Raw genomic sequence first — 21,660 nt, forward strand, 5'->3', positions numbered from 1 at the left:
ATAACGATTTCCGAGTCGATACGTACACGAATCACAAATATCGAGAGGATAGTCTAGGATTCTGGGAGCTGGGTTACGTTTGCTTGGGTGGCCATCGCTATTCTCCACCAGCGGAGTAAGCCGTGCGTGCAACGACGTTGTAAATTGACGCATTTACCGATAAACTGGCGTGTAGCGAATGAACTGCGAATTAATCAGCCGTCGGAGTGGGGCCGCGGGCTACGACATCGTAAACGGGACGGGGGAATATGTTTTATTCAAATTACGGTACAGGTGGACCCGTGCGCTCTGCCCAATGATCAGTAGGGATCTTTATCAACTGATCGCTGTGGATCACTGTGATCAACACCGGTAAATTATACTTTTCGTCGAGATTTGTGGAAAAGTAATCCCCCAGGAGAAATTACGAGACACCTGGAGTGATCTGAGAAGGCAAATGGAGCTATTGACTGTTCGCAATGTATTTCAGCTTCAGAACAGAATATTATACAATTAAACAAAAAGAGTATTTAAGATCGATTAAAATAAAAATCGAATGCTCCTTAAGTGAAGCGAGATATCCTCTTCTTGGTCTGCTACTTATCGAAAAGTTATTGCCATCGAGCACCTATAGTTAACGTGTATTCGATCGATTTCTGGAGTACATGACAGACATACGATCTTCAATAAGTATTATTTAACGATACCGTGAATTGCAAGCGGGTATCTTCGAAATTCGCGGTTATTTTTCCGTACGGACATACGAAACGAACGCTCGCGGGTCTGTTTCGAAACAACCAGTTCCACCGAAACGTCCGTATTTACGCGACGATGCTTCAGGAAATGCGAGGTACGTATTTAGCCGGTCGATTACCACCAGGAAGTTTCGAGCCCTTGGGTGGTCGTGACCGAGTGCGCCGTTCGAAATTCTGATAAACGATTGAGAACGAGCCTAGAGATCATCGAGAACCTCTGTTCGATGTGTTTCACGTAGTTATTTTTCTTCCGGAAATCGTTGATTTCCATCTACCTTGCGTGCAAGGTTCGCGTGCAAAATTTACTCGTGTCAAATTTGCATTTTGACAAGTTGGATAAAATCTAAGATACTTTTAGATACTTGATAATTAATTAAGCCTCTCAGAAGCTAAACTGGGCATCGCTTTCGTTTCATTTCTAACATCGCTTTTCTGTACCTTTTAATTTACGAAATTGATCAACGTGGTTTCCGAGCGGTTCGATTGTCCTATTCATCGGCGATCGGACCACGTGTCCAGAGAAACGACGTAAAGGGAAAACTGTCTTACCTGGAACAGAAAGGTATAGAAAACTTCAGGAGGCTTGCGTATCATTTACGCGCGTTTCTTCACGCTCATCGACGCGTTCGCGTGGCTCTCGAAATCTCACGAGGCCAAAGCGGAGGCGTGAGAGCTGAAACTCCCGCTGACCGTAACATCGCCTCGTGTAAATGCGCGTGCATGTGTGCAGCACGCCTTAAAACCTCGCCATCAAGATTTATCCCCTGGAATATTATCAGGACGTTGGGGGAGTTCGATCGTAAAACGCTGGATCGTAACGCGCCAGCCTTCGAATCGATCCCGAGTCTCCTTCGAGACCCGGGACAGTTCCTTGAACCGATTAAGGCGTTTCTCATTGAACTCTCCTTTATCTGACCTCGTGAAAACCCCAAGCGTTGTTCTTTCTATCTTTCTCGATATCGCTGACTCGAATACATGACCCAACGTGTAATATCTCTCTTAACGTCGCCGGTATTCGAGCGCAATTACGGCGCACGAATAATTAACATCGGTGCCAAACAGAAACATTGACATGGACACGATGAAGAGAAAGAACCTTGAACGAAGATCGCGAAGAGACTCGGAAATTTACAGCTGTACGTAAGGCGACAGAAAAAACGAAGATCTTTTACGAGCGAGACTCGCGATTCGATAGCGATGATCATCAGGCGCAATAGCACGTTTGATCGCGAAATTATGCGTCGATGGCTATCGATCTTGCGAAGAAGGCAAACAGCTCGTTCGTAATCTTAGCCTCTATTACGAGGGCAGCGTTCTCGAAGGTCTGCAAATCACTATCTTTCCCAGCTGTGCGAACACGGTGATCCTTTACGCGTGAAACCAGCGTATTTGCGGCATAATCGCGAGGAACAGCGCCTATGAAAGCGATCCCCGCACGTGGTAACTCTTCTGTCGGAGAAGGAAAGCGTGCAAAATCTGCCGCTTCATGGCGATACGCCGCCTCCAGCTATTCTCGTCAGCCAGGGAATTTACGTTTTGAATGGCGAATATTCAAAGTGACTTATGATCTTGTTGAAATTCGCGTTAATGCCCTAACCGCTTACATTGTTCTACTTTCAATATGTACATACGTAATTAATAAGAAAGAAACTACATATAGGCTGTATAAATTGAAAGTATATTTTGTCCTTTTAACTACACGAAATACACGAACATATATATATTAATAATATTCTGTCATTTCATTCGTCTTTATAACTCTATAACTGCCATTCTGAAATTAGAAATCTTATAGACCAGTAGCTCAACAAATTTTTATCTTCCCATTCTCCAAACACCGAAAGAGACGTCCAATTGAAAATGATGTCCAGTCATCGAATCGACTTGCCGCTTCGTCAACTTGCTTTCACCCAAGAACCGCACGAATCACAGAACAAACACTCGTAGAAAAATTGTTGGAAGTTGAAAATCGGAAACCAGAGAATAGGCTAGGTCCACGTCTTGGCGAACTTGTAATCGCGAACATCGTCTTCGGTGCGGTGCGGCGCGAGGGTGCCGCTGGTTGTGTTGCGTAACGCTGGCGCCAGGCCGCAGCGCCGCGGGGCCCAGCAATGACTCACCGAGACGAAGAACACTGGCCGAGGCTGACCCACCTATCGCGCAACCGAGGACCCGTCCAAGGTGCCTCGGAGACAGTTCGTGAGAGTGACTTGTTCGTCAGGACGATACGCGCCGGCTGACCTATTTTTTATTCCGTTTTGCGGCGGCCCATTCTTATCGCTGCCTCTTACGAGCCGACCGCCTCTGGAAGGACTTCAGAGAGAGAGAGAGAGAGAGAGAGAGAGAGAGAAAGAGAGAGACAGTACCAGTTTGAGTTTTCTGGGGAAAGCTCGGTCGACCTTGACGCCAACTGCGATTCTTGACCCCCGAGGATGAAGAACATCTTGCTGCCACTTCGATGATGCTTCAGCGATGACTATATGACACTTATGGAGCGTAATTTCTATAGCTTGAAAGCAAGAGTACTCGTTAAGAAATCTTCAGCTCTTCAAAGGCGAATTTATTAGGACCAAAAGAAGATAATTATTCTTTAGTTTCTATTTGTGTCTCCATGGCTACACGTAGTCATTGGATTTTAAGGTTAAGTATTTAGCAAAGGATCTCGTACAGTCAAAGATATTTATTCAACCTAATATCGATTGTACGCTTTAAAAAGGAAGAAAAATCGCTGAAACAAGTGACACTAGGTTTGAGAACGAAGCCATGTACTACTTTTTCTTCGAACCACGTTTCGATCCTCGTGGTTCCCACAAATTCAAACCGCACCTGGTTCAAACTCCACCAGAAATTCAAATTGCCGGCTCGTCTTCGAAATAACGATCCAAGTGGAGAGTACAAAATCCACCTACGCTGCAACGATCGCGAAACTTTCAAAGTTACGGAGAAAGGCGAGCGGTTGGGTGAAATTCCTAGAGGTTGCGTAATCGAGATGGCGAGGGAGATGACCAGAACTAATAAAAGGGCGGCGGAGACGATCTCGTGGAGAAGATCCGGCGGCACGGGAGCCGAAACGACGACGGGGTCTTTATTGCGCCGGGCCAGGATATAAAACTGCGGGTTACAAGGCTGAGCGAGCTCTGGCAAAACAGCTCGCAGTCGAGAGAGCCGGTCCACCGGGTTCGCGATCTCGTCGACCGACTACTTTCTTTCTCGGCCTCACGCGGCATCTCACGAGCAGTCTGACCTAAATGATCGCCGAATGCTCGCTTCGTTCGGGTTACTCGCTTTTATTTTAACGAAGCTGTTGCTGCTCCCTCGCGTACAAGTTGCTTTTCCATAGTTCGACCTTGTATTCCGCGCGTTAATCTATGAATGGTTTTTTTGCAATCTCGTGAGGAACAACAGCGATCGGTATGATCCAAACGAATTGTATGGCGCGTAGAATACCGTGTCTTTCGACCAAGAAATCTCGCTCGTTATCGAAGGAAAGCAAAGATATCGCGGCTGGCAAATAACGCTTCGGTTCACGAGGAAGAGGCTGGCGCGCGAGCACAGTAATATGAACGCGATAATATTAATCACGGTTTCTTCTCGCGGAAGGAAGGATTATTACGGCAGAGGTGCAATCTACTAGTGGTCCCGCGCGCATCTACCGATGGCACTGCTATCGATCATTCTCCACCGCGGCGTAATACCATTGTCGAGCATGACTAATTGCCAGAGTGACCGAGTACCACGCTTGCCAATTGTAATTAACCGTCGCCCCGAGTGGAGAAGACCTTCCTTCCAACTCACGAGGGATCCCCCTTGCTGTTTCCCTTCGAGGGACAGCCGGAAGATCGAGGATCGACCGAGCCACGGGAATAAAAAACGATGAAATTCGTGCGCGCGCGCACGCCGACGACGACCCGTTATACGCGACCGGTCGCAGACTCTCGGTATGTAATTAGAGGACTCGCAAGGACTCACGGGAGCCGCAGCCCGTGCAAAGGCCGCGGCGAATTTCCGTCGCAAATCGAATTTGCACGGTCGAATTTCCAATTTCTCCGGGGGCGATTTGCATAATTTATCGGACGTAAAATCTGCGTAATGCGACGTTCAACGAGGACGCGCGTTCCTACAGTGCTGACACGCCACTATCGAAATTACATCGGGCCACGAATTAACGTAACGAGCTGACGTCGTCGTCGTCTTTCGATTCCAGTGTCCCCGTCGATGAATGCGTACAGGTCGTTTCACAGGGTACGTTTCATGGACGAAAGTAAAAACGTGGAATCGCACGTTTGAATGATCGTGTAACGAGTCCGATAGCCGAATTGCCAATATCGCGGCGCTCCCGTGGTTATTTCGCTATCTTCATGAGGCTACCTTGAGGCTGAACGTAGATCTTCTCGTTCGTCGAAAAATTCCTCGTGGTTTCTGCATTCTTTGGTAATCTCTACCAATAACTTGGTGAGATATCTCGACGATGTCACCGGTGTTGAGCAAGTAATGGTTCGCTTCAGGAGTAAACTTAAATTTGTCACGGAGAATTTCGTAAGACGCATTCTTCGATGTCCAAACTTTTTAGCGACAAATTTAAACGAGCATGAAATCATCAGGGAGATCGAAATATTTAATCAAAGCAAACGAAAAATCACAATTTATAAAACGTTTCTGAAAATCGTATAATATAGAAACATTTCGTAGCAGCCGATAGATCGATGGATCTCGAGAAGCAAGCCGAGAGGAAAATCGCGGATTCCTAACCACAGGCCGTGATTACTAGCGTCGCGACACGGCAGTGTGGTATGCAGCGTCGAAAGCGACACCTCGTCGTGACAGAAACGTGACTACCAAAGGTCAGCGATGATGAAGGGAAGCGCAGCAGCACGCTCACCGGTGGAAAGGTGATCGACGCTCGATCGAGGGGGAGACTCGCGTACGCGTGGAATCGGCGGCGCTCGATGAATCTTGGCGAGGGACAACGTCCCCTTTAATTAGCGTATAAGAGGCGGCTCACACGGTGTGACTGATTGTCAGATCGTGCGTCGCCGAGGAAGTAACCAACTCGACTCTGAATCTGAAACGATGCAAGAGGCCGAGGAACCGACACGGAAAATTACAAAAATCGATGATTGGCGAGGAGCGAGCACGCCGAGCGGGTCCGTGCTGTTCGTGCTCTCGGGTAGCCCCAGCAAAAACCAACAAACGAGTTTCCCCTGGTGGCTACCTCTGTCTTCCACCTTCTACATGCGAACTCGAACGACCAACGACGATTCGTAAGCGATTCCCGTAGTCGCCGGCGGCCAGAATGCCTCGAAAATACGGGCTCCTCTTCCCCGGGCCAACGTCGATATAGAAACTCGTTTCATCGCTGCTCGACCTTCCCCGGCGAGAATCTTCTTCTTCCGGGCTTCTCTCCGACCACGGCGATGCGACGCTTCACGGCCTCGATAACGATCTGCCACCACCGTGCTGTCCCGGAATGTGTGCCAGCCTCGTTGCCCGTTGCCCGTTGCTCGTCCGTCACGCGCCGCGCGCGACAAAACACCGTCACGATCGATATTCGGACCTCCATCGACTGCCGCTCTCACGGTACTCCTTTCTTTTCCCAATCGCCGTTAAGTTTCGTGGAATGCTGGACTACTGGTCGTGATTGGTAGCACTTGTTTCTTACAGGGTCGTATCTTAATGGGACATTCAAGGTTATTTATTTGCTTGCAACGCATTAAAAATATTTTCTCTCAAAGATGGTCCATTCCGAATGAAAATTTGGAGATTTTTTTTACAGCTGTCTAGTAGGAGTAAACGACAGTTGCCGACAAAATGAATCGGCGGTACAATAACCTCCGGGAGTTTTCTCCCCTTGACGGGTTCCTGTTGCTGCTGTCGAACGAGCGGGCAGTAAATCGACCGCTCGGCTCATGTCTTCCGTCCCTCCTCGTCGCGCGAAGGCGTATACCGAACGAAAGCGTTCGATCAGAAAAACTGTCGGCGAGGCGTACACGTCGCATCGCGAACCACTATGTACGAAGATACGTCAAGATTACAAAGATTAATCTCCTACGGGAAGGAGAAACGCGTTCTCTGAAAAATTGCCGCGAAATTCATCGAACCGTCGAATAACTTTGTTCGCGATAGAAAAGAATGTTTCGGAAACTCTCGACAGAACACGCCCGATTTTTCTTTTCCATTTTCATTGCGTTCCAATAGCGTTGCATCTCGCAATTTCTATAAATTTGCGTTCCGAAATTGTACTCTTCTCGCGTTTTAAATTTATTTCCTAAGTGCAGGCGCCACGTAAAAAGCTTTCCTCGATAGTTCGATAAAGAAAACTCATAGCGTTCGTGATACTTTTAACAACAGTTTATCGCCTTGTTCGAGGTCTCTTGCCGAGCTTCGTGCATTTTCATAATTTCATCGAGGCCGGGTCTATCAATTAGATAAAGAGTACGGGTGTTGGGTATCTAATGGAAAGTCCGGTCCGCGAGATCCATTAGACGATAGCGTTTCTGGTATTTTCGACAATAACTCAGCAACCTTGTTACCGAGTTGATATCTATGCATCGGCTTTTAGCGGGAAGCGTATTAAACGAAACGGTTAAATTAGAAGAACCACAAACTGTCGGTATAAATCCCGGTGATAAGATATATCTGCAGATAAAACGAGTCGACGCCGCAGAAAGCTTTCCAGTGAAAATAATTTCGAACGTGTTAACGATCGTTAAATAGAAACCAGATGACATTAAAAGAATTGTCATTGGCTTTAACTGCGCGAATGATGAACGTGTCCCGTTTGTTTATGCCTGACTGAGATTTTCTTTCTTCTTCGAGATACGTGACTGGTACCAGCGACAATGATCTATCTCGTGTTCCTTAACAAACCTATGTATTTAATAATAAGATTCTCCCTTCCTCGTAGCAACAGCTGTTACTCCAAGCTTCGCTGAAGCAACAACGAGAAAGTTGTTGTCGCATGGTCTGAAAAGTATCCAACGGATATCAACTTGTAGAAACAGCTTGTCTACATTGAAGCAACGTAATCAGAGGGGCACTTGAATTTCGTTTCGTTTTTAAAGCGATATTTCTTCCTACCAACAAATTTTCCATGCGTAAATTCATAGCGTAACGACCGCCAACCTCTACATTTCGCAGGAACATTCGTTTCTGTTGCATCGCGTAACCGCGTACTTGTTACTTTTACCAGGCAGCAAACAGCGATATTTGTTCACGACAACGAAAAAGCACAAAGACGTAGAGAAACATTGGGCAACAAGCGGTAGCTTTTTCAGGAAACATGCAACCTCGACAAAAAGTTTCTCGTTGTTGGTTGCGCGAGGACGCAGCTTTGGAATCCTGCGTACACCGGAACTCACACAGACGACTAGAAAACAAATCAATCGTCGTCGATGCAGAAGCATTCCTATCCCATCGAGCGAACTCCCACAGCAAGCATCGTCGACCGAACGAACGAAAACGCCAGTGTTGCACGAAAAAAAGCGTCCGCAGGGCGCACGAAGGCAGGAACCCGTATCAGGCCGAGGCTTTAGAGAGCAGTAAAGCATCGAGTGGAAACGTCGTCCGTGGATCCCGCGACGCGAACAGCCGCAGGCAGTGGCATAACGAATGTCCGGTAAAACATGACCGCTCGCTCGAAACGCGATGCGCCATGCCGAGGGATCGGGCGGACGCGAGTCGCGAGCCCCGCAAGGACGACCACGAGAGAAGAGTACAGTACCGGGATACGGCAGTTTAGACATCGATTTGCAAGGGAAACTCGATAGAAGAGAACTGCTGCAGGTCGTCGTTATGCGCAGCCAAAAGAAAAAGGTCTGCGCTCCTGTTCGCTCGATGTCCGCGCGGCGCCCCCTTGGTCGTAGCCTCTCGGAATTTACGAGCCGGCAGACAGCGAGGATCGACGACCGATACACGTCCAGATCCTATCTAACGGGTGTCGTCCGCGAAACTGACTTACGAACTGACGCAACCAGTCGGTTTGCGAGAGGGATCACGAGATACGCGGTGGTTCGTGGAAAGATCTGCGAGACGACGTTCTCTCAGATTTAAAGACACGAAGGGTGGAGTTCCAGGCCGAGTTGGTTCCTTAAATCGAGCGGTGCTTAAGACGACGTAAGATCGATCGTATCGCTCACTGTGTACACGATAAAATGCTACTACAGTCGTTCTGTACAGTAGTCCATTAGCAAACTATGCAAACTCCTAATACGCAAATCGCCAATAATCACAGTAATCGTATTTACGATTTTCTTAATAATACCACCACGCTACGCGTCGATATGAAAGGGACGGTCGCACAGGATAGTCGCGCAACGGTTGCCTGAATTTCGCATCAGTCCGATATCAGGCAGGTTGTCGCACGGTCTAATTTGCTTATCGGGAGAAAGAGAGTGTTGCGGCTGGAGCGCCGGCAAAAAGGCATCACGGCAAATTAATAAAGGCCAGCCGACGGGATAAGATACGGGTTCCGTGACGGCAAGACGAAAAGTGCAACGACATGGCGAGCCACCGCAACGAGATTCACAGATCCTCTTAATCGATGACGCTGCAATTTATCTCGCGATCGTGGCGTTACGCGCGCTAACCCCACGCCGATCATGTCCGTCGTGGAACGTTCGATTGTATAACGCGTTGCGCAAGAAGACCGCGCGGAATCCTCCGGCGACTTTTCGCCGCGTCCACCCTACTGGTAGCTGCTTGACGGGCTATCTGCAACGAGAGCAGAGGAGAAAAGAAGAGAGAGAGAGAGAGAGAAAGAGAGAGAGAAAGCGAAACGGGCAGGAGGAAACACGGTGGTGATCTCGCGGGAACAGCGAGGGAGGAGTAGCGAGAGAAGAAGGGAGGAAAACGGAAAGGGAGAGGGAGGAAGAGAGAAAGAGCACATCAAAAGAGCACGACATTGGTCGGGCTCCCTGGAGACCCGGTGGCGGCGAGGGCAACCGAGGCCAGGAGCCACCTCGTGTATCGGTATGAGGACGAGGAACGAGTCATCGAGGTAGTCCGGCCGATTCCTGGTAGAGCCGGCTAAGACGTGCCTCGAGAGACAACTAACCGGCAGTGCTATGCCGTCTGGACCAGCTCCTCCTCGATATGACGCTTTGTATCTTCTCCTCCTCCTCCTCCTCCTCTTCCTCCTCCTCCTCGTTGACTCGCTCTCTCGGTGTCCTGGCTTCGTTCCTCCGTTTTCTTCCGTCTCGTACGCGTCGCCTCGCTCGCAGCAGACTGGCAGGCAACTGCGTGCTGTCAGAAAAAGATGATTCTCCGTTGCACGTGCAGATAGCAAATCACGGTTGCATCGCTCGACCCTGTCGCGTATCGGAGAACGTCCTCGTACGGTCGCCGCTTTAGTTATGCTCGCGCGATGTGCGAAAATAGTGTTTATTTATGAGTTTACCGCATGTGCGTTCGGCAGGTTTCGCCTGCATCTTTCTGAGTTTGTCGGAAAAATATAAGATACGATCTCCGAGTAGCAGCCTAGCTCGCCTTTCGCTCGATGAAGACCTCGTTCGTCGAAAGCCAAAAGGTCATGCTCCTTCTAGAGACGTACTTGGTAGAACTTGAAAAGGGACCGAGGCGCCAACGTCGTGCGAACAGTGATCGAGTCTTCCGTTTCCTCGACCGATCTCTGTTCGAGGGGCAAGTGGAGGTAGAAGGCATAGCGAATGACGAAGCACCTGTAATGCTTGTCCTCGACGAGGCACTCGGCGCTCTAGCACAATTATCATCCATTTACCGGCCATCAAGCAGTTAGGAACGATTACGGCTATCATAGTCGGTTTCGTCAGCGACGCTCGAGCAAACGAGGGTGACGGACGACCGGTCGTAATGGTGCTCGTCGCGCGCAGCCCATCAAACGATTAGCGGATCCACCTGTCATCGTAGATCCCAACCGCTCCCAGCGACGCAGCCCCATTATCATCGCATCAAGGCGCCCTAATGCCGTGTATCCGCTCTACACCGATCGCACAGGCTCGATTCCTTCGTGAAACTCGCTTGTCCGACCTTACGAAACGCTTTTAACAACTAGAATACACGCTTTTTCAGCAAAATGTCACGATACCCAACGAGAGATCGAGATCTCTTGACCTATGAGAAATGACGTAACGTATGCAAATGCTGCGTCTATTAACCCATTGCATTCGAAATTTCATCCCGATTAGTTTATTCTCGGTAAACAACTATTAACACCGATATATTTATATTAAATTAAAAGAGCACAGGAGAGAATGTATTTTATACAATAAAACTGGAAAGAAACGGAAGAAATAGAATAATCTACTCGAACAGTGGATCGCAAAAGATCGATACAAAGCACGAACGAATCTCTTTCCTCCGAAAACAGAACGTTACCGTTACGCGCCACCCCATCTACGGCTATTATTTACGACTGAATGTTGTATTTTATCGAACGCTTATTTCACGCAGCAAAACGATTAACGAGCCGACGAGGAAAAAGCTGGAACCGGCAGAAAAATATCTAATCTTGACGCCGCGGCGCGTCCTGAACGTCGTAAAACATTTCCCGCGTCGACAGATCCGTCAGCTGATTGCGCCAACGAATTTTTACCGGAGCACTTCTTGTGCCGGGGGGATACCGCGCGCCGGTTGCGCCACGGCGACACACGTATACGTATGTATGGGTGAAACGCGAGGCGACCAACCGAAGGTAGACCGGAGGTTTTGCGCAGGAGGACGAACGAGGACCCCAGTGTTCTTCTCTCAGTTTCATCTCTTTTCTTCGTTCGCCTTCTCTCTTTTTCCCTCGACCGTGGCCAATGAATGCCGATCCACTGATGCGTCGTCGGCTGGTTTGACGAGGCCTGATGGATGCTCCTGGAATCCCGGGACTCCGCTCGGACGCGAGCACGCAACGAGCAAAATCGCGGTTTAAATCGGCAACACGCGCGGTTAGATATTCCCCGGACCGGTCAGACCCCGATACAAACGATCGCCGCCCCTATTGTGTGTATCGGACACTGTACACCTAAGCCAGTCTCGGTCCGTTTCGATAGAGCTGGAAATACCGGCCAGCGAACCGATATCGCCGCTCGATCCATCAGGACCTGGATTCCTGTCAAGACTGGTTCCTCCTCAGAGAATGCTGACACTGGTGCTCGTCTCGCGAGCGCAAACACGCCAAGCGCGAACTTTCGTCGGTATTTGGAGAACCGTATCAAAGCTACACGATGTCTAATTCGTTTACGAAGAATATTAGATACACGCGAAATTCATAAATTTTGAAGTCATCGAGAAGAATTTCTTTGTAGAATTTGTGAAATTGAACTGTAACAGAATATTGCTCTCATGGATGTACGAAACACCCATATCCATGATAAGCGATATTAATACGTTCAAGATATAGAAATTAGGATAGTTAGCCTAATCCAATTTCGTTTAATAGCATCACGGTGGAATCTTTGATTCGTAACATCGACAACTCCACCCAGCCTGTGACGCAGAATATCTTTTCATCGATAATTCAAACCGGAATAGGCCCTGTGATAAAATCCTCCTATTGAGGGTTCTGAGGAGGGCACGAAGCGACACAGGTCGCTGCCGCGAGTGATTTACCGAGGAGTAAATTCAGACGGGCACCGAGTCTAATTAAGATCCGAGTGGCTGGTCACAGGACCGTTCTGGAAACGAATCATACATTTGTTACGAGCTTACGCAAAAGAGGAGCAGTTTCGAGGAAACAAATTAGCGTCCCGTTCGGTCCAATTATTCCGCGCTTTGAGGAAGTGGCGTGAAAAGCCGCGCGCCGTGACTTCTATTTTCGCGCTTTCGTTCCGCCGCGATGTAACAGAATGAGGAATGAGGCCAATTAAGCACTATATCATTAGCGGCGACGCGGTCGAGACAAAGTTCGTTTTCCTGCCGAGTAAATCATCCGCGGCTTTTGCTTAGCTAAAACCAACGCTCACTCGATGCTTTAATGGTACTCGCGCACGGATTTCAGCGTTTTGTGGCGTCTGATGGATTATGACATTGAACAGATCTGTTTCTGATCTTCGGAATGTTCGCCATAACTTGGGATTTGCATCGGACGGTGAACTTGCCAACTGTGTTGCAATCTTCTGCGTTTACGTTAAGCAAAAGCGATACTATTCGATAGCCTCGTTTCAAATTGATGTTTTGACTGTATCTTCGATTACACAGGATCACGGAACGCAACACAACTTGAAATTCTTCGTCTAATGAAACCACACAAATCGCGCTCAAGGCCGTAAATCCCTCGAGATAAAAAGCTTGCGATCTCATCGGTACAGAGGAAGAGGAGGAGGAAGAGAAACGACGCGTTAAAGGTACAGCTTAGTAGGTAAGAAGAGAAGGAAAATCCATCGGTGGTTGTGCACCGTGCACGCGAACAGCGCGGATCGAAAACGCGAGTAGTATCCCGTGGCGAGATTAGTGAAGCTTCCAAGTTGCCCCATTAAGGAAACGGCGACGTGGCCAACGGATGATTCGTCTAAAAGCGCCGCTTCAGCCCCGACGGATTCGTCCGAATTAATATGCGAGCGTTGGTATCTCTCATCCCGTCTACGCGGCGATATTAAAAGCTTGGGGCCGCGCGCGCGTCGTTAACGCTAAAGCGGTAGCCAAGAAAAATCGCCTAGCCCGATCTGGGAATAATTCATCTGTCAGTACTTGAAAACGGGGCGCGCGCGGCTTATGGGAGGGTGCAGGTGCGCGCCTATTAAACGTCGGCGACGAAAACGAATGACGCGAATAAATCTATTCGTAAATAATTCAAAGCGAGGAAGAGAACGAACGATTGCAAAGGAGTGCCTTTCAGATCGCGCGCCATTATTGTCGTTTCAGCCCGGTGAACCCGGCTCGCAACCCCTGACCTCGCTGCCTATCGATCTGCCACGAGGATGCTCTTTCGAGCGCATCCAGCGTTGTCAGGCTGGTCGAGTTTTAGGATTCTATTGCTCGAGGTTAATCAGAGAGGTTGTACGAAGGCTGGTGTAATTGCGAGAAGACATCGGAAGAGAAATGCAGACGGTTTAATAGTCGAGCGTGACTGCTTGCAAACACGCTGCTCTTCGATTTTAGGATATTTATTGCTACCTCTTCGATCGAGAATGGCTTTCTAACAAGTTGCAAAGAAGCCCGCGCGATTGCTATTTCTTGACGACGATAGAAATAGGCTATAGGTTAATAATCGACGTCCCACGAGGAGACGCGTAGAATCTCGCGGTACGGCAGGCCACGATTCCCGAGGGAGAGTGGCGCAAGAACGGAACAGGCCCGTCGTCCAAGCAAGCGTCGAACGCATCCACCTAGCTGGGTACCATATTGTAAACGAATCGTCGTACGAGCTAGACGATCGACGTCGAAGAAGAAGAACAGGTGGACGGTAGTAGCTCGCAGCGGCCGTTACCTCCCCGTTTCCGGGAACCGAGAGGGAGAGAGAGAGAAGAGAGCGAGGTAAACGGTTGTCCATGTGTCCAGGTAGGCTAGAATAGTACCTAAACTGCTGGAAAGCCGCGCGGCAGGATCAGTGTGCGCGCGCGGCAGTAACCCAAACGACCGACAATATAGCCTGTACGCGTCGCCGATAGAAAAAGGGGGAGGCGAAGAGGAACGATCTTCCACGTTTCCAAGTCGCGTTATTATCGCTGATCACGTAGCTACTTAGAAGCGGCTCTTCTCTCTCCGTGGCTTTTATACCGTAGGCATCTCTACTGGGCAAGGTAGTCGGGTGAGCCAGCCTGGTTTTACTCGTTCGGTCCCTGCTGCTTCAGCTACCGCATCCTCCTCCCGGTATCTTTCTCCCTCTTACCCTGCCCGATCTTTATTCCACCTCCTTCTACCGCTTCTGCTTTTGCTGCTGCTGTGCTTCTTCTTCTTCCTCCTCCTTCTCCTCCTCCTATGCTGCTGCTGCTGCTGCTGCTGCTGCTACTGGCCTCACCGATCTCGCGCTGGTTCTCATTCCACGCGTTGCGCCAGCGGCTTTGTAGGTATTTGTGCCTCGGTGCAGACGAGCAGTCCCGGCTCGGCCAGACAGCGCTGCGCCTTCGCGAGCTTCCAGGAATTGGTGCGCGCGGGAAGAAAGGAGACGCTTGCCTCGCGGTGTGGAGAAAAGCGCGAGCTGTGACGAACGGGACGAAGAGGGGATCGGAGAAGCCGTAGGGTGACTAGACGGTGGGAACCTTTCCCGGCGAATGAAGGCAACCCGACACGTCCTATCGGCCGGTCTTGTTTTGACGCCGAGTCGGCCGAGGTGCATCGACCTCAAAGGTCGTCGTGCCATCCCTGCCAGACGGAAAAGCAGCCCGATCCTCCGCTTCCGTTGCGCTCGCGCCGGACCCGCACCGCAAAAAGGTAACCCTTCCGCCACGTGTACCAACACCTGCCGTGCTCTGGGAACGCCACGCTCGACCAAGCTTTGCTAAACGTCGCCACTTTTTGGATAACGGGACAAGAACCGTCGTAGAGGACGTGTGTGGATACGGTTCTACCGTTAGTTAATAATCTTAGATAATTTCCTGACTATCCTTATTCGCGATTCTTCGTCGAGAATCTAGAACATCGACGCAACTTCCGGCGATCGATCATCGGTGCAACTTCCGGCGTTCGAAGATCGCGACGTGACTACTAACGAGACGAAGCCCGAGAGTGGCTTTCCACATCCCGGTTGCTGCGTCAACTAGCCACAAAGTGGATGCCGTTTCACCCTGACAGGGCGCAGATACGTTTGCTGAAATAGTAGACGCCTGAAAGGAGTTACTTCGTCGATAACGCAATAACGCGTTCCCGGTCGACTCTGGCGACTGGCTTCCGTTTCGTCGTTTTGCGCTTTCAGAGGCGTTAACCGGCTTCGCCGTGGTAATAAATATCGTGCCGGACTTTTAAAGGAATTATTTCCCCGGCGCGGTCGCGGCCATGAGAGAGAGCTTACGAGCTAAATCCGCTTAAATTACATGCACATCGGAGCGATCATTTAGCAAAACAGTAACGCATGCCTTCGACTCTCGGGGCGTGCACGCTGGACGGTGACTTTTATTCACCGGGAAGAGAAGGCCTCTTCCTTCTTTCGCGGTGGGAGAGACGCGAGCTGGACTAGGCACCACAATAACTATCAAGCGGAGCTTATTGTCCTTCCTTCAGGGATGCCCCGGCCAGGGCCAGCCGAGGGGTAGCCCATTGTTGAAGACATACGCGTGTACGTCCGGCAATACGCAGCCGCCTTCTCTCTCGCCGCTCAAGATCTATCGTTGGAATTTGCGTATGTAGATTAACTCCCCTGCCGGGGCCTATTGTTCCCCGAAGAAAGAGGCGAGGACGAGCAGGGGGCCGCGAGTATCTCTCCAGAGGTATACACCCGCTCGTTAAAAGGTGACTTTGCCGGAACAGAGAGATGCCGGTGATGAGGAACGCGCTCGGTCTCGGTTCGTTTCAGTTTGCCCGGATATCGCGCCATTGCACTCTCCTTGATAGCTGATTGCACACGGGTAGCGCAAGTATTTACGGAGGAACGATGACAATTTAGAGGTCAACGGGCGAACCTATGGATCAACGTTACGACGATTAACGGTTGTTTCTATCGAACGACTCGGATTTCAATTATCTAACGATGGATAGATTTTTCTTAGACACGCGATCAGACACCGCTGTATTCATCGAGAGCGACACGAGAACCAAAGAATCCACGCAAGTGTACTTATCTTATTTTCCTCTTCGTACTATACCACGTTTGTTCCATATCAAACGTACCGTGTCTAAACGTATGTGATAGTCTTTCAGATAGATCAGATGGAAAGAAGCGACCTTAAACGTCAGCCGACAAGGTTTCCATCGAACCGACGGTATCCGGTGATCGGTGACTGCCATTCGCGTGAAATCAGCGCGGCGCGGAATTTCTGAAACCTATGCGCACTACAGGCAAGAAGAACATCGAAGGCTAAAATACAGTGGCAATTACTTCGGCGGCGACATGGCCTGGACCAATTAAAGGCGGAGAGCTCTCGGCGAGCGAGGACATCCCGCGACCCGTGAAATCTAATGCGATCGAACCGCACAGCCACCGGTTCTCTTCTCTTTCTGGCCTCTTCTTCACGGTGTCCGCTCGCCGGAGTACGCGCGTGCGTGTGCGCTCTCGGCTGCGTGCGTGTCCGGGTTCGTAATAAAAAAATTGACGACATCGCCACCGCGCCGGCGACACGACGGCTCCCCGCCGACCAATAGCTATTGATCAGCGGCTCTCTTGTGCCGAGCGTGGCCGACGGCTCTGGAAACCGCGCAACAGATCCTTGGGCCGAGCAATTCGAAAGGGACTGCGCACAAGCTTGCCCCTTTAAAGCTGTTCACAATTTATTTCAAGCACCGCCGTTACAACGCTTCTGTTTCCGTTCACGATCCCACGCTGCTCGAGATTTTCCAACGCATCTCCGATCCAGCGGATTTCAGCTATGCAAAAACGAGAATTTCCGACTCGTGTCGAATCGACGTGACTCGAGATTTTCGGTAGATTCAACGTGACTGGAAATTTTTAACGGTATTCGAGGTATAGAGTAGAATTAAGCGACCGAAGGTTTGGGTTCCAGGGGGAATCACAGTGACTAGGGACTCTTCGATTCGATCGAAGTGGCTGAAGATTTTCAATAGAATCGAGATGATCAGGTGCCTTCGGTACTCGAAAATAACTCGATAGACTCTTTGTGGTATTTCGTATAATTTTCAGGTCGTTGAATTTCACTGTAATGCGCGTAACTTTAATGAATGATTCGACCATCGATAACCAGATTGTACAAGCCCCGACAAAGCCGCAGGTAAGAGATTGTCATCGTTGACAATCGCACGAACTATCGACGCGTAACTTATACCTGCTTCACGGTTGAAAGTCGTAGGTCGCACAGGTGGTAATAGGTAGACTCGGTTCGCTCGTTCGTTATCCACGACGTTGTTCTGCATCGTTTACTAGCTCGATTACCGCCCGAGAAATCATCAACTTCGACGTGGATCTTCTGGCGAACGAAGCTTTAAAGCGTTAAAAAGATGCTCGTTTGCGCGAATATTCCTCGTACTTTCGATTTTATTCTTCAAGAATTCCTTCGTGCATCGAAACCAAGACGATCGATAGAATTCGAGGGATTCACGAAGAAGACGATGAACTCGCGGTGGAACCACGATCGAAGGAAACCCTTTACGAACGATTTACGATTTCCTGAGCAGACGAAACGCAACGATTATCGTTTACAGCCGGTGAAGCGCCGTTATTAGGCCTCGTTCCGACTGCCGAACGTAGATGAGACAATCGTGAGAACGCAATTGAGTCTCAACCAACGATCCAGTCAAGGATTCGCTCTAACGTGCATCATCCTATCGGTGCATCGGATTCTGCAGTCTCTTTCACGGTCTTCGAAACACCTAATGGCTACTTTCCCGAATAAAAGAATCGATTGTGTTCGCGATAAGACTTTCGGCAAACGGGCAATCAAATAAAGGCTCGTTCGAGCGACGGTGCACACCTATTACCATTTAGAGACTGTTTACACTAGAAACGAACTCAGTATCGCCATATACGTTCCGTTCACCAGCGAACCGCGCGATTTGAATAAGCGCCGGGTTTGAAAACGTTTACGCTGAGAAGAATGCGTTTTCTCAGACGTACGATAATTATCTCACCGTGAACCGACATAAGAGCACAGATATCACACAGAGACAAAAAACTTCCACATTGTACAAGCGCATCGAGGAAGAAAAGGGACGAAGAGAGCATCGCTGTTGGTTGTGCGTGGGAATACGTTTCCATTAAATCGGTCGATTTCTTGCCGGTCACAGACGAGACGTCGAACGCGCCTCGAAATCGAACATAAAGCACGGTAACGATTCTCGGTCAGGATGTCGTGGACTTTCTAGGATGCTTCTTCGGGGTTCGCTCGCCGCTTCGATCATCGATCTTCCGCGTCTGGCCTGGCCAACGCGGTGAACGGTGACACGGAAGGCGTCGCGAGCTTGATTTATGAATATTTTTCTCGAAGACAGGTATATACCGTGTTGTATACGGTACGGTGCCCGTTCGACGCGCTCGAGCGCCGATGATTTTCGATGTTGATTTAGTAGAAGGTGTAACGACGGTCGAGCATGTCCGTGTTACGAAATTATTCTTGGGAAGAAGACTAGACGATGTTACAAGACGCGATAAGGTATCGTAGGAATCTTATTGTGCCATTCTCGGATCACGCGTAGCATTCGAAATTCAGTCAGTCGTCATAAACAATCTCCGCGAAATTTCCCTTGCCGCGATATTCGAATGCAAATTAGATGTCATCGTGAATGGCGATCAAATAATTGGATCAATCGTATACGAAACGCGATAGCTGCGTTCTTCCTTTAATCGGCAAGCCTTCGCCAGTTAATCAATTAAATCAAATTAGCCGTCACGCAAAATATCCAACCTAGAAATGCCAATTTTGGATCGGAGCTCTCTATCTCCCTAAACCAGAAAGTTCGCTCCGCCGACAGAAGCGATGAAGGAGGGTTTAAAAGGAGCAGAGAGCAGGGTCCGCGCGAGGTGTGTTTCAAAATCGCGGCACGACCTTGCCGGCGAGGACGCCGCGTTTCTCCGATCGCGTTGTGCCCGATCGGTGCCTCTCGATCCCCGTCGATCGGCCGCGGTCCCGTCCAGCTGACCGATGACTAAGATTACACGGCATCGGCCGATTGTAATTGGCTCGTGCAAAACCTATCGCGTGCGCTCGTCTCTAAAACGCAGTAAATCAGCAGACGGGTTAAGGATCGCTTATAAATAACCAATTAGAGACACCTGCGTGTTCGTGCTCCCGCGTCCAACACAACCAACCTTATATCCCGGCGGAATGCAGATGCGCGACTCCCGCTTTGATCTTTATTCTTACGCGGTCTCGTGCCGCTGTCCTTTGTATCGACAGGTATATATACCAGCTGGCATTTGTACCGGTGAATGTTTTGAAAAAAACGCGATGCTGATTAATAGGCGAACTCGCTGGTGTTTCCAAGAGTCTTCCGACGAGATCCTGGCCGCGAAAGCGCGCGTTGTTTCACGGACACACCTGTGTTTCGCGGACGATTCAGGAATCTACCAAGATTTCTTCACTGAAGCAGGAACTGGATTCGATGAATGGGGAAAGACGCGAGTTTTATGCCTCTTGTTCGTTCTTATTCGAATGTCTAGCTTCTATCTTGCATGTTGTCGATAGACACGATAGGTGAAATATGAGAGAAAGCATTGCTACCGAATATCGATCCAACTGTTTGTTCAAATTGATCGTGTTAGATAGGCGGTGATATTTCTTTAATATCTCGGCGCCTTTAAGTTTCAACATCGGTATCCTAACTACGGTTAAACGTAGAGAGTAGAGGCAAGAAAATCTCACCTATGAACCCCCATTCGCTGGATGACGCTCCGCGAACCGGCGGAACAAACAAAAAGCGACGCGAGTAGAGGACAACGAGGACAGCTAGCCGGTAGGCGATCGACGACACAGAGAAAGGAGACGGACAGCCAGGTAGAAGAAGAAAGAACAGAGGCAACGAACACGGAGGCTCGCGTCACGGCGTACACGGTGCGCGGATCTTTGTTTGTGTTGATCGCGGTACAACACGCCACGCAGGGACACATCTGGCCGCGTGGGAAGATCGCGCTCTCATTCTCCATCGACCACGACGAATCATGGATAGGTTTATTCTATTTTATCGAAATTCCCCCGTCTCAATACGATTATCTGTTACGAAACGAGTTCGGAGGTGTCGATCTGCGAAACCAAATAGGAATCGCGACGCGCGAAGTGACAACTTAGCATAAACTGTCGTGAGAGTAGACTGTAGAAAACGTATCAGCTTGTCCACGTGGATCTTATAGTTTCTTAGTACTCAGCCGCACAAGCCAATACTTGTTAATCAATAGCGTGTTCGTTTCCGTTGCCGACTGAACTTTTTAAACGATTGCAAATAGAAGTTGGACAATTAATAAAATTTGCCGAAGAAAGGCATCATGTTAATTCGAAACGAACGCGATAGGATTACCGAGCCGTAGTTGGACCACGCATCGTCCGCTCTTATCATTATCTCGGCGCGGTAATTGAATTAAGTCGCCTCGTTATTTCCCGCGGTAATCTCGTGTCCGCACGGGGCGGCATCGCCACAGCGAACTCCTGGCGAACGACTCCTTGCTTTATTGCCTGATACAATTTGTCCAGAGGCCCGTTTTATTTATCATACCGTGGACGCTTCCGAGAAGCCAGGCCTGGCTACTCGATAAGTCTGCTGAAAAGAAACAGGACGAGAAGCAGCGACGAGGAACAGGGGTAGGTGGAGGGTTGCGAAGGCGGGCAGTCACTTTAATTTACACCGTCCATGATTTATCCCGCGGCAGCGTCACTTCCGTCTGCGACTCGCCCGCCAGTCCCCCACTCTTTCTCTCTTATCCCCGTGACTTACTCTTTTTTCTTCTCGTTTTCGCCGCGAGTTTTCGGGAGAGCCTCGCGGTTTTTGATTTACGATCCGACCTTCGAGGCAACGGCATGGAAAGGCTGACTCCGGAGGAAATGGAGAGGAACGCGACACTGTACGTGGCCGTGCGTACGACAGAAAGAGAAAAGCCGATGCTGTCGTTTTATTTCGAGTCACTTTCGACAGTCGCCTCGTTACTCCGTTGAATTTACGGCGCATCAGATATATCGCTCTGCGAGAGACCCGCGGCTCTCGTCGAATCTCGTACTTGAATCCTCAGCCTGGGATAAACGCGCGAAATTATGGCAAAGATCTGTCGCTTCGAACCATTGCCATAGCCATTGGCTAACGATGATTAATAGATCCCTCGTTGGTCGTGGAACACGTCCGTTTCTGCATTTTCGCGAACGAAACGATTTTTCAAACCTTCGTATGGTCGACGTCGCGGAATCTACCAAGTCTTTGCCAACGAATCTACTACGCGTCT

The 21,660-nt window shown here is 49.5% G+C and overlaps 1 protein-coding gene across 5 annotated transcripts in view; it reads right to left on the reverse strand.

The window, feature by feature from the left end:
• Positions 1–21,660, reverse strand: part of LOC126867506 (myocardin-related transcription factor B-like) — a 247,804-nt gene that overhangs the window by 106,898 nt on the left and 119,246 nt on the right. For all 5 annotated transcript variants that reach the window (XM_050622225.1, XM_050622313.1, XM_050622051.1 and 2 more), the window contains one exon: positions 1,173–1,283. In XM_050622225.1, the coding sequence (XP_050478182.1) occupies positions 1,173–1,230 (58 nt within the window). In that variant the 5' untranslated portion in view covers positions 1,231–1,283. The remainder of the gene's footprint in view (positions 1–1,172; positions 1,284–21,660) is intronic.

This window comes from Bombus huntii, chromosome 1, assembly GCF_024542735.1.
Source record: "Bombus huntii isolate Logan2020A chromosome 1, iyBomHunt1.1, whole genome shotgun sequence".
Lineage (NCBI taxonomy): Eukaryota > Metazoa > Arthropoda > Insecta > Hymenoptera > Apidae > Bombus > Bombus huntii.